We start from the raw sequence: 13,877 nt of genomic DNA, 5'->3' as shown, positions 1-13,877 counted from the left end.
GGTGATCTGTGTCCTGTGGTGTCTCCCATTCGTAGTGTGGTGCAGCGTCTTACACTCCCACTAGAAGGTTCCCTGCTGGTAGAGTCCACCTCTCCTCTTGCCTAGGATTAGGGATTCCCCCAGTCTGGTAACTTGCCCCACATGTTTGTAACTCCCAAACTCCCTGAAGGCAGCCTGTGTGCCATTCTGGGTTGCCTGACCCGATCAGCGGTTGGCCCAACGAAGGTACTCAACTCAAAACTGTAGCAGGAATTAACTCCTTAATCTTCACAGTGTCCCCTGCCGTCTGTGAGAACACCACAGAGGGGTGCCAGTGGTGTGAGCCTGTGCCCACCACACAGAGCATAGTTTGGCAGTGCCACGCGGGCGTCGTCCCTAGGACTCTTCTTCCTTGAAATTCCCGCCGCTGAGCCTGCAGAGGGGCAGCGGCCAAATAGATCTGGTCTGTGCCTGGGCGGCAGACTACGACTCCCAGGACCCTCTGGGAGAACTCGGGTGCACCCGTGTATGCTTGGGGGTTACAGAGGGGAACCATTCCTTTGTAAGGTGTGCTGCGGCTGAGCCGTTGCTTGTTTCTTCCGCTGCGGGCTAGGAGGCGGCCACCCCAGAAACACGGCTTCAGGTCCTGGAGGAACCACAGAGGCTGCTGCAGCGACATTAACAGTAGTGGTAGTCCCAGCTGCGACTAGGGCATAGAGTGCATGCGCTAATATGAGAGCCACCTGTGACTGGTGGAGGCCCGGAGGTTGGCGGGCTGCTGGGTGGTTGTGACAGGTGACTTGTACGGCTGCGTTGCCATAGTGACCACCATGCTTTGGCATGTGTGACAGCTGAAGTAGGAGATCAGCATGGCTGGACGGGCTGACTACATTCCCCACGAGAGTGGACTGTGCCCTCCGTTCCCATGGAGGATTCTAAATGCTCAAATCCTAAAGGGCTCTGAGCAGGGGCTCTAGCAGACCAAGGGCTTGGTACACAGGTCTTTCTTCAAATAGAAAAAAAAAAAAAAAGGAGACTATGGAAGAACCAACCGGGATGGCAGAATGGAGAGGTAGGACTCTGGCTGTGGTGGACTGGGGAGGAATCAGCCCCTTCCTTCCCCAAACTCAGTGAGGGGAGACCAATGCTGCAGCATAGGTGAGTCGAAGGAAGTAGGCAGTCCCAGGCTGAAGGATTGCACCTAAGAAGTCCTCTGATGCCTTAATCATATCAGGTTATCGTGCAGTGGTGTGCCAGACAGCGACCCTCAGGGTCTGTACTGTTCAACAGAAATATAACGTGAGTCACATATATTCTTTTTAAATCTTCTAGTAGCCTTACTAAGAAGACACGTAAAGCAGGCAGTAGTACTGTTTTACAGGTGACAAGCACCCAAGCAGTGTGCACATTGTCAATTTACATGCATGCATCCTTGCTGCAGGTCATGATTTCTTCCTTTTCCTTCAGTGTTTCCTTCCCAGGACTCTGCTGTTTCCCACAAAGATGACCCAGAAGAAGAGGGCAATGCTGATGAGCTCCTGACAGCCTGTCTAGAGGTAAGCTGTGACTTCTTTCCTCCCAAAAGGTTCCCTTAACTCTTGGAGAAGTAATGTACACATTCTCCTATCCTGCTGTGGAGTATCTGTGCTGAACCCATTTCTCTCCAGTAATTTGAACCTTTCTTTTTTTTTTTAATGTCATGCTTTATTTTTTTAATATTTATTTTTTAGTTTTCGGCAGACACAACATCTTTGTTTGTATGTGGTGCTGAGGATCGAACCCGGGCCGCACGCATGCCAGGCGAGCGCACTACCGCTGGAGCCTCAGCCCCAGCCCTAGAAATAAACCTTTTCAGTGGAAAAACATTTGTGGGTCCAGCCCGTGGCCTCATTTGTCAGCAGAAGGCATTGCTTTCCTGGATGATTGAATTCCGGATGCTTCACCTATTGCTTACTTTGTCATTTTAAACATGAGTTTAGATGTTCCCATGTATGTTTCCAATATAAGGAACTAAATGGACCTGAAAATAGTATCTATGCTGGAAGCAGAAACATTTTGGGGGACGGGAATGTGGAGAGGCAGTGAGCACGCATTGTACACGTGTGAACATGCGACCCAGGCATCTTGCATCTCTAACATCAAGGGATCTGAGTGTGCATGTGGCGGTGTGTGCATGTGCCCCAGCGGCTGCATGTTGGGGTGCGGTCCGGCTTCAGCAGGGTGCACAGTCATGCTTGCCGTGTGGGCTGGGCCGGCAGGTCAGTTGAGGAGAGACAGAAGGTCTGGAGTCCCCTGTTATTCCTTGTCCCTCTTATCCTGTGTCCTCAGGTGCTCCAAGGTCTCCTACTCTGAGTTTGCTTAATCAGGGGTCCCCCAACCTGTGCAATCAGACACCCTCACCCAGGAGAGGTTTCGAAGCGGTTACTCCAAAGAAGGTCTAGCTCTTCCTCCTTAGATGTTTCTTGTTACGTCTACCCTAAGTGCTGCTCCCTGATTCCGAATCTGGGACTCTGCCAGCCCTCTTGTACATCAGTCAGTCATCAGTCCTAATCAAGACCTCTCTATCTCCCTCCATATCTACCCAAAGATGCGCACATGTGCCTTTACTTTAGCAACACCTTTTTGCATGAGAAAACATATAATTTTGCTTTTGTGGGGTTTTTGGAAGTGAAAGGTTTTGTGATGTACTTGTGAAAACTGGGTGGCCCTCGAAGAGGCATGATACTCGCCCTCCAGTAGCCTGGACTTATTAAAAGGACTGTCCTTGTGAACCATAAAGACATATGAGAATACAGCAGTATTGGTCCATACTGGTGAAATCTGGAAGGAGAGGAAAGAGGATGTGTATTGAAGAAGAGACAAATAATAAAGTGTGAGGAAAATGGATTCTAGGACCCAGACGTATGTTTGGTCACATTACCTCCAGGATAACAAATAGTACAAAACACCACATAAGTGTTACAGAGAGGTCACATCCGTGGACTACTTCACACACTACATGCAACATGTTTTAAAAGGAGCTATGTAGAATTTGCCAGAGCATGAAATCTTACAGAGGCACGTGAAGACTCAATTACAAAGACTCAGGAACAGAAATGAACACAGCCTTTTTGGGGACTAATGAGAGACAGGCTGGAGGTTCAGACTTCATGCATAGAGTGAAGCCAGTGGGTGTCTACACTCTTTAATTTTTTTGTATTATAATAAAATATACATACTAAGATTTACTATCTTAACCATTTTAAGTGTGTAGTCCAGTGGCATTAGGCATATTCACATTGTTATGCAACTGTCACCACCATCTGTCTCTAGATCTTTTTTAAACTTCCCCAACTTAAACTCTCCCATCTTTATATTGTCTGTCTCTATGAATTGGACTACTCTGGGTTCTCCTGTAAGTGGAATCCTCTATTGTGTCTAGCTTCTTCCACTGAATATAATATCCTCCACGGTGAGGTTGACACTCTTGGCTCTTAGCTTCACTGAAACTTATTGTAGACACTGAGAAACAGGATGTCAATCCCCATGTTACTTAAGTGAGAAACTATTAGTGAGCCTTACGAAACCCTCCAAAAGTCCATCATTCTACAGAGTAGAAAGATCTTAAAGATCTAACATGCTAAACCATGCTGATGAGTAAAAAAGAAAAGAAGCCCCCACTTTCCCCCTGCCAGTTAGCTCATGGATTGCTGGAGGATTCCCTTCCTATGGCCCACTAATAAGGTTCAACCTAGTCAAACGTGTACAAGAGACCCCCAGGAAATAGTTGGTGGCTCTTTGGTATCAGCTAGTTCTTTTTATTGGATTTAAGGAAACTCAGGCAGAAGAGAGTTTACATTTTTACTGCTGTATTCAGCAAAATAAAAGTGTTTAGTTCCCGTGATTTAAAGTCACCTTTCAGCTAAGAAATTCAGATCAATTTTCAAAGTAGTATGCTTTAAAATAATTTATTGCATATAAGATCAACAGATCAAATAACATCAGTGGAACTCTTTTCAAAACCAGGTAAATGGATATAATAGAAAATAAATAGAAATTATAGAAAGATAGAATAGAAAATAAATGAGTAAGATTTCAGGTTTCCTTTATATTGATTGCTTGTATAGGAGGTATGAATTAATACAAGATTTTAAGAGTCTTTGAGATCTAAATAAAACTAGCTTTACCATTTGTTAAACAATACCATATATACTCCAAGACACTGAATTTAAACTGTGATGCTGAGACACAGTTTAAGCAATCAGATCTTTCAAATATATTAGAAAAAAATGGGGTTCTGTGGCATTTTATGGACTAGCCAGAGTATACATCACTTTAGTTTGTATTACCCCCATTATATAAAATTGTTCCCCATCACATTTAGAATACCATCTGAAAATTTAGCTGTGCAGCAGAAACATGTTGTTACCAGTATCAACTTTATATCACCAGCTTTATTCCCCCCACACTGTGACTTTTCTTTATTAACTTTTGTGGGCACAGGGACCAAAAACTGCTCTGTCTGTGGGTTACAGAGCTTGCTGGTCTCTGGCCTGCTCATCTGTCCTGTGGCTGTGTAGAAATGCCTGGGATTCTAGAGTCAGCCTGTGTCAAAGACAGCTCTTGTAGAATCTCTCAGAGGCTCTAGCGTCTTATATGTATTCTCAGACACCAGCCACACAGGCAGCAGTTTGAGGTACCAAGTATAGTCAGATTGTATCTCGCCTACTTTGCTATCATTTGGTACATTACTGCTTGTGGTATTTTTCAATAATAAAAAGATGTGCTAAACCAACATTAACAAGTTGTTGGAGAAAAGGAAATTGTTCGTATCTCTATTACTCAACACAACTGATTTCAAATTTATGTATTTCCTTGTGGTCTTCATTCATTTGCTTATCCATTCTTGTCATCAGACTCTCCTTTTTCATATAATTTTAAGAGTCTGTATGTTTCTTAAATACCTGAGGAGACAGTGAAGGTACTTTTAGAACCGGGTGGTAATTGCCTTTGAACTTGAATGGTTTTAAAGGTAAGGACAGTAGCATTGGAAACATAAAAGAGCATAATAAATAAAAGAGCATTGGAAAAGACAACTTTCCTGGAGTATGGGATCTATGGGGCCACAGGTAGGAGAAGGTGAGGCCAGATAAGTAACTTTGATCTACACTGGGAAATATCTACAGTGCCACTTAAAGGAACTTGACTTCATCATAGGAGTATATGAAGAGGAATTTAAACAGAAGCTTACTATGTCTAGATTTGCATTACAGAATAGCTATGCTGGTAGCAGCATAGACAGTGGAACAGTAGAGTGTGAAGTTTAAGGTGCCAGGAAGACCAGTTATGAGATAGTTGCAATGATCCAGCAGAAAACTCCATGAGGGCCATCACAGTGGAGATATCTACACACACACACACACACACACACACACACACACACACACACGTGGAATTGAAGGGTCTTGAACCCCTGCCCTAAGAAATTCTTTTTTCATAGGCCAAGGACTAGAAGCAACACACTTCATTCCAGTTATAGCCCAGTAGCTGGAATGAATCACATGATTCCACCTAACTGCATAGGGGTCATGGATGAAGGAAGGATCAGGAAATGTCAAGGAAGAAATAGAATCTGTGGTTAGCAGTATTACAGGGATGTTTTGCTAGAGGGACTTGGGCAACTTGTTTCATATGTAGCTTAAAAAATCTTCTAGGGATTGCTTTGCTGAAAATATTTTTGTTGAGAGAGAGAGAGAGAGAGAGAGAGAGAGAGAGAGAGAGAGAGAGAGAGAGAGAGAGAGAGTGTGTTTGTGTGTGTGTTTGTGTGTGTATGTGTATGTGTGTTTGCCAGTCACTTGAAACTTTACTATTCCTGGTATTTCTCTAGTTTCCTCTTACCATTTCATCCACTCATGCATTCACTCACTCTCATTCAAGAAGCATTTGTTGAACATGTAATGTGAGGCAAAACCGTTTTTCCCACAGAAATGATGTCCCAAGAGGAAAAGACAATTGAAATAATGCATACATGAGACCTGGCAAATGGTCAAGAAAAGTCAAGCAGGGAGAAGAGATGGGGTGCCAAGCATGAGGGGGGTGTGCAGTCAGAGAAAACCTCAGCAAGAAAATATCTGAAGGGGTTAATAGAGCAAATGATGGACCTTTCCAAGGAAACAGTGTTGTATCAGGACTTAAAGATTCTTTTGATGGTACGATATTGGCCCAGACAAATGTTAGAACTCCTTGTTTTTATGGATCCTAACAAGAGAAAGCTGCCATGCACGGCTACACAGAACATAAAGCCTGGGGACAGTGTAACAGTAAGCTGGAGCTCTAGGGGCAACATGTTGATGGCAAGTGGGGCTGGGGTGGCTAGGTTTTGTGGGTTCTCTGCAGATTGGCTAATTTGAATAATTTCTCAGGTTCCAGGGCATAAGAGCTCTCCCTAGTTATCTGGTTCCTGGCATCAGGACAATTAGGGGAGGAGCATAGTGGTCTGGAATGTGAGAGCTTGATAAGAGAAGTGGTTGGACTGTGAACTTAACCAGCTACTCAACAAGGGTACTTTCCTGTCCCTGGACAGGACCTCAAAAACTGGGTCATAGCAGCATTTTAACAAGAACAACAACAACAAAAACCTATCTTGCAGAAGGTTCCGGGCAAAGGCTCTGAAGAAGGAGGGCATCTGATGTTTTAGAGTAAATCAGGTGAGTCCAGTGGGACTGGAAGAGGGAGCATAGGTGAGACAGAAGGAGATGAGGGCCATAATGTCATGAACTTTGAGCAACATTGGAAAGACCTGGTCTTTCAGTCAGGGCTGAGCACAAGCTGCTGGAGTGTTCTGAGTATACCAGTGATTGATTTGCCATGATGTTGTAATGGGATCACTTGGTCTGCCATAAGGAAGATGTGTCAGTGTGTGTTGGGGGGTTGTTGGGGATATGGCTGGGGTAAAACAAAAGCAGGGCCACCAGTTTGGATGTTACTGAAATATTCCAAGAGAAAGGTGATTGTGACTTGGATCAGGGAGGTAGCACTGGAGGTAATTAAAGGCAGTCAGATTCTGAAATTAGAGTTAGTAGATTTGCTGGTGGGTTTTTTGATCTGAGCTACTGGAAGGATACAGTTGACATAACTGAGATGGGGAAGATGTGGGAGACATAGATTTGAGGATTAGAAAAGTTTTTTTTTAATATTTAGTTTTTAGTTGTAGTTGGACACAATACCTTTATTTATTTATTTCTATGTGGTGCTGAGGATCCAACCCAGGGCCTCACACGTGCTAGGCGAGTGCTCTACCACTGAGCCACAACCCCAGCCCCAAGGTTTTTGTTTTTGACCATGTTAAGTTTGGGATGTCTAATTAGATATACAAATAGAAAAACATACACAAGTCTTTTGCTCAATGACAGAATGGAGAGATAAATTTGGGAGAAGTCAGTGTGTATGTATTTGTGTACACAACTCCATGAGACAGAGGGTAAGAGGAAGTATAGGTTGGTCTAATAGGAAATCATCAAAATAGACTGAAAAGGAGCTGCTGGGGAGGTGGGGCAAAAAACAGGAGGGAATAATATCTTGGTGGCCAAGGAAGAGAAAGTAAGCCACATGCCACATTTAATGTTACTGGTGTGCTGTTCTTTTCTTTCTTTGCACACGTGTTTGTTACAGCATTGTTCATAAGAACACCTCCAGTGTAGCCAAACTGAATCCCTAGGTATGTGGCCCCCATTTTCATGGGGATATTCACTGCTATAGAGTAAGAATTCTATACTATAGTCTCTCCCATTCCTCAGGCAGCAGTTTCCTTTTTAGATCTCTTAATTAGTTTCTCAAAACATTTTTGCTCATTCAAAAATTTATTAAGCACTTTTACATGCTTAAATTTTGTGGGGTTACAGATTGGAATCTAACACAGCTTCTACATAGGCAGTGATGTGACTTAGAAGAGAGTTACATAGGTTTGGTAGTTCCTAAGAGACAAAGCTCACTTTCAGAGGCTGGAGTATAGGGTAGTATCATGGAAGTCCTATGAAGCTGGTGTTAGGAGCAGAGGGCTTGACTGTATGCAGTTATGAAGTTTGTTCCCTTTCCCCACTATTAGTAATTCAAAATTAAGTTGGCAACTTTCTTCTGATGTTTCTGTCACTTTCACATCTCTTGGGTCTACATTGGGTCAACATTCTGTTGCCACAATCTGTTTCTGAATCCTTCTGAGCAAAGTGCAGTCTCTGTCAAACCCATTTATGTGAACAATTTCAATTTATCATTGTCCCCTTACTCTATGTATTAGTATAGAGGCAGCTGGAGACTTAATCTTGAACTGCTCATCCTATCTTGTCATTTGAAAATAACTGGACAGTATTTCTCTGTGTCACAAATCTTGTCTACCATAGTGTTTTACTTATCAGTGTGTTTTTTTCTTGAGTCCCTTCAAAATAATTTATTCATCAATTTGATGAATCTCCTGTAAAAAATATTTCAAAAGTAATTCTGAGATGAGCTCTTTAGCCTTTGCAAAGAGATCACCGTTCTACCATTATGGACCATGTTCACAATCTTTATCAGCAAAACCACAGCATCTTTCTGCCTTCTGTATTCTCCTTTGTCAGAAAAAGGTAACTATCAACTAGAATAAGGCATATAAATTCTACTCCTGCATCTGAATTTTTAGTTTTCTACCCTGACAATATGCAGGATTGATTGGAATGGTATGAAGGTACCTTTCCAAGAGGCCATTAGATAATCCAAGCATATGGAGACAACAATGCAGAAGGGACTTTGTCATGTCTTCCAGTCCCAGAATGAGCCCTTGGATCATCATCTGTTGTTCCTCATTATCTTCCATCCTTCTCTGCCACCTTTCCTGTGCCTCTCTTTCCCAGCTTCCCTCTGTCCTTTCCAGACCCTTCTGGGTGTTCATTTCTCATGCACCACTTGTGTCACCTGCTTATCTGCTTTCCTGTCCATCTCTCCTTCATCTCATCCTGTGTTGAAACAGCAGAGCCAACTGTGAGGGTTGTTGACACCATGAATGCCTTAGGGGCTAGGTTTTCTATCACATGACACTGGTCGAACTCCCTGTTTTGTATTTTCTTTCAGATTGGGGAACCAGACCTGAGGCTAAGGAATCAACCTTCCAGCAGAACATTTCTGAAGGAGGCTTATTCCAGGGAACACTGATAAATAGAATGACAGGGAACAGTCCCTAGGACTCTATGTTGTATGAGGCATGGAGGACTGAGGGCCACTTGGAGAGATCTCCCAAACAGCAATAATGCACAAGAGAAATTCCAGGGAGGACATTCCCAATGAATGCAGTGATTTCCAAGGAAGCTTCAGCCTCCAGTCAGCTCCTGTTTCACAGCCAGGGATCCCTACATGAAAAAGTCTTGGCACAGGTGACACACATGTAGGGAGCCTAGGCCCAAATTTAGACCTGATTACTTAGCAGGGCTTCTGTATGGATAAGAAACCGTGGCAGTGTACCCAACAAGGAAACTCCTTCTGGGACCATTCCACCTTGTTTGACCTTCAGGAAAGTCACACTAGAGACAAACCCTTTACATGCAAGGACTGAGGGAAGGCCTTCAACCAGAGCTCTTCACTTACAAAGCATCAGAGGTCTCACACAGGAGAGAAACCCTTTAAATGTAGTGAGTGTGGAAAGGCCTTCAGCCAGAGCTCTTCGCTCAGTGATCACCAGAGAATCCACACAGGCAATAAGCCCTATGAGTGCCATGAGTGCGGGAAGACCTTCACCAAGAGCACCCACCTCACCCAGCACATGCGCATCCACAACGAGGAGAAGCCCTCCGAGTGTGGCGAGTGTGGGAACACTTTCCACAGAAGCACACACCTGACCCAGTACCACAGGACCCACACGGGAGAGAGGCCCTATGAGTGCCAGGAGTGCAGGAAGGCCTTTACAGATGCCTCTTCCCTCAGTCATCATATGCTGATTCACAGGGGAGAGAAGCCCTATAAGTGTCCTGACTGTGGGAAAGGCTTCAGCGGCCTCTCAGAACTCGTACAGCATAAGAGAATTCACACGGGAGAGAAACCATACTCCTGTCCCAAGTGCGGGAAGGCCTTCAGCCAGAGCTCATCCCTGATCAAACACCTGAGGTTTCACATGGGGGAAACGCCTTTTCAGTGCAGTGAGTGTGAGAAGGCCTTCAGCCAGAGCTCGTTGCTCATCCACCACCAGACAGCTCACACGAAGAGAAGCCCTTCTGGTGCAAAGAGTGTGGCAAAGCCTTTGACCAGGGCATACACCTGACAAAGCACCTTTGCACCCACAGCGGGGAGAAGCTATATGAGTGCAATGAATGTGGCAAAGCATTTACTCAGAGCTCATCTCTCATTGACCACCAACGCATCCACACCAGAGAGAAGTCCTATGGCTGTTCAGAGTGTGAGAAGGCCTTCAGCAAGAGCTCATCCCTTAACCAGCATCTGAGGACTCATACGGGCGAGAAGCCCTACAAGTGCCACGAGTGTGGGAAGGCCTTCACCAAGAGCATGCACCTGACCCAGCACATGCACATCTACACTGGGGAGAAGCCCTACAAGTGTGGCGAGTGTGGGAAGGCCTTCCACAGAAGCACGCACCTGACCTAGCACCGCAGGACCCACACTGGGAGAGGCCCTACAAATGTGATGCATGTGGCAAGGCCTTCACAGACACCTCGTCCCTCTCTAGGCATTTCTTTGTCCATACTGGTGAGAAACCCTACAGATGTGATGAATATGGAAAAGCCTTTAGTGGCCCCTCAGGGCTCATTCACCATCAAAGAACACACACAGGGGAGAAGCCTTATGAATGTGTAGAATGTGGAAAAGCCTTTAGCAGAAGTGCACACCTTATCGAACATCGAGGAATTTACAGTGGAGAGAAACCCCACAAATGCAAAGAATGTGGGAAGGCCTTCAGCCAGAGCTCACACCTTACAAAGCACCCAAGGACACACACTGGAGACAAACCTTATACATGTAAACAATGTGAGAAGGCCTTCAGCCGGAATTCATCCCTTATGCATCATCAGAAAACTCATTCCACAGAACAGTCGTATGAATGTTGCAATTCCTTCAGTGAATCCACAGCCTTGGTTTAGCAGCAGAGTATTCACTCTGGAGAAAGAGCCTATAAATGAATGGGCGTGCTCAATGATGCCGTTGCTTGTATGAACCACCACCAAGGAACATTTAACATCCCTTCTCACCCTGGGATGTGATTAAGAAATGTTGGGGTCCTCCTCTTTGCCTAGGATTGAATAGGATACTGTGGGGGTAAGACACCATTGCAACTCTATCTTTCTCTGCTATAATTTAGAGGAAATCCAGGGTTAAATCTTATTGGAGCTTTGAAATCAAAGATGGGTCTAAGTATAAATGTTGAGTATTAAAAATATTGTTTAAATATTAACATAAAACAGAATTGTGAATTTTCATAGCATGATGATCTCATGTGTTATTATTATTGTTATTATTTACTTCTGGGCCTCTAGAAAAGGCCCAAAGTGACAGACACTGGAAGGGGGGGATACAGCTAGAGTGATGCTGACAGTGGATAGGGTTGTGTAGTGTGAAAGGGGCAGTAAGGAATGCTGAGAACTCTGGATAGAGGGGAGAGAAAGAGAAAAATATTAGAAGGTCATGTGGGGTCATCTGGTCTAGAAATTTTCAAATGTTTAAAGTTACATATTGTTTAGTAACTTTAAATATTTGATAAATTTTAGAAAAAAATATATTTGGAATTCTTTGGTTACATGGCAAAGTTTTAAGTCAGTTAATACTTAAATGGGGATTGTAATAAGTTCATTGCTCTATATTTGTTCCATATCTAAGTGATAGTCAAATAGGTGTATCAACTTTCTTTTATTCCACATTTATTCTTATTAACTTGAACACAAAGAGATCAAATTTCACATCCATTAAAAATCTGCCCTTTGAATAAATTCTTCTGTGATTGATTTCAAGTTGGATCTCTCTTTTACTTGGTGTCCAAGGCAATCCGTTTTCTCCATATTCAAGTGTCAACATAACATGTTACCAACTGTGTCTCTCCTGATGCCTCCTGTTTTTCCTTCTGAATTCATGCTTCACTTTGGCCCCCTACCAGGTTTTTCATTGCCAGAATTTAAAGAGATACCTGAAAGAGTTTGCCAATGAAGTGCCTGTGCTGGGCTGCAGGTGGGAGCTGGGGGAAATGGAACTGATGCCAACATTCAAGAACTTGCCAATATACTTCATGTTGAGAGAGCCTATAGGGTAATGAATGACAGAAAGGAGAACAGCAGTTCCTCTACCTTTGGATCTGTCAGTTTTGGTAAGAGGTGACAGTACTTCTCAATTTATCTGGTGCTTCAGACTTACTTGGAGTAGCTTAATAAAAATTCACATTCCTGGGATCATTCTCAAGCTGCCAAATTAGAATCTTCAGGGCTAGGCCCACTCTCAGAAATATACTTTTAAAAAGGTCCCAGGGCAATTCTGCTGCACAACCATCAGAATACATACTGTGACAATTGCCCCATGTAGCCTTAAAGATATTTCATGTGGGGAAAAATGTGCATGATATTCTCTTTTGATTCTACAGGAGTTTCTCTAGTAAATTTTCCTTTGGGTTTGTTTCATTCAGCTCTTACTCTATTTCCAAGAAGAAAAATAAGAAAAGGGGAACTCAAGTTAACATCTCTATGCCTCTTAGACAATCAGCCCCATATTTTCCTTCTTAATTCTGAGAAAAATATTTACCATTTTTTTCTATATGCAGTACACATGCTAAACTATCCAAACATCTCTTCTTTTTCTTCCTCAGAGAACTCCAATTTTGCCTAAGTATCTAACTTTTTCATAAGGCCATGGTTCTCAGGGGAGTCTCAGATCATCTTTAGCCTTAGAAGGTAGGTTCCCATCGCTCTTTCCAACAATTGGCTTAGGCATGGGGACTTGAGGCATAGGGAAAGGGCCAGAGGAAGAATTCTTGTTCCTTACTCACAACTATATGTTACAAAGGACTGTAGCAATTGCCTCTTCACTGTGAAGGAAGCCAGTCAAAGACACACATGGCTCATTAATGGTTGTCAAACTGAAAGACAGAAAGAGCCTGGCTACTAATGACCTCAAAGGGCAACCTCAACAATAATCCCAGAGCTCCTGCCTCAAGACCTCACGTGATGTGAGATAACAGACCTTACATATTTCTGGGACCACTGGGAAGTGGGCTTTCTCTTTTTTGCTGCTGAAAGCCAAAGTATCTTGATCTGTTTTCTTAGGCACATCTATGTGTCATGCAGGCATTATACCAAGCATATGGGAATTGTCCCATTTATTTTTCCTAACGACTGTGCCTCAGAAGGTACTCTCATTCCTATTTCATAGATGAAGAAATCAGTGTTCAGAATGGTATCATAAATTGCCAAAGTCACATGACTAATAAGTGAAGGAACTTGGATTCAAATCCAGGTCAATAGGAACCCAGTTTCTTGACTCTTGTCCTGGTTAGCTCCAGTGACCAATTCCATGTCAGTGCCCAATGACTCCTCCCAGCCTTTGCTGGCCCTGAAAGCCCACCATAAATACTCAAGCTTCCAGAATATATCCTGTTCTTACTAGCTAGACTGTCCTATTACTAGCTGTATTAGCTTCTGAAGGATTGTCATAACAAGTCACCACATAGTCAGTGGCTTAAATAACACAAATTTATTCTCTTACAGTTTTAGAGGTCAGAGTTTAACATGGATCTTGCTAGACTAAAATCAAAGTGTCAGCAGAGCTGTGTTCTTTCTGGAGGTAGAATCAATTGCCTTGCCTTTTGTAGTTTCCAGAGACTACTTGCATTTCTTGACTCACGGCCCCTCTTTATATCTTCTAAGTCAAAGGTGTAGGATTTGCAAATTACACTCTGACTTTGC

General features: G+C 43.4%; 1 protein-coding gene across 1 annotated transcript; it reads left to right on the top strand.

Moving 5' to 3' along the window:
- The first annotated feature begins 531 nt into the window (after window positions 1-531).
- Window positions 532-11,902, top strand: LOC101970204 (uncharacterized). Its single transcript, XM_040286849.2, is given in 5 exon segments — window positions 532-1,051; window positions 1,447-1,535; window positions 9,061-10,178; window positions 10,181-10,600; window positions 10,603-11,902. Coding segments are annotated over 3 exon segments (1,650 nt in total). The 5' UTR covers window positions 532-1,051; window positions 1,447-1,535; window positions 9,061-9,421; the 3' UTR covers window positions 11,076-11,902.
- The last annotated feature ends 1,975 nt before the right edge of the window (window positions 11,903-13,877 follow it).

The sequence above is a fragment of the Ictidomys tridecemlineatus genome, chromosome X, assembly GCF_052094955.1.
Source record: "Ictidomys tridecemlineatus isolate mIctTri1 chromosome X, mIctTri1.hap1, whole genome shotgun sequence".
Classification (NCBI taxonomy): Eukaryota; Metazoa; Chordata; class Mammalia; order Rodentia; family Sciuridae; genus Ictidomys; species Ictidomys tridecemlineatus.
This window is presented reverse-complemented; position numbering and strand designations above follow the sequence as displayed.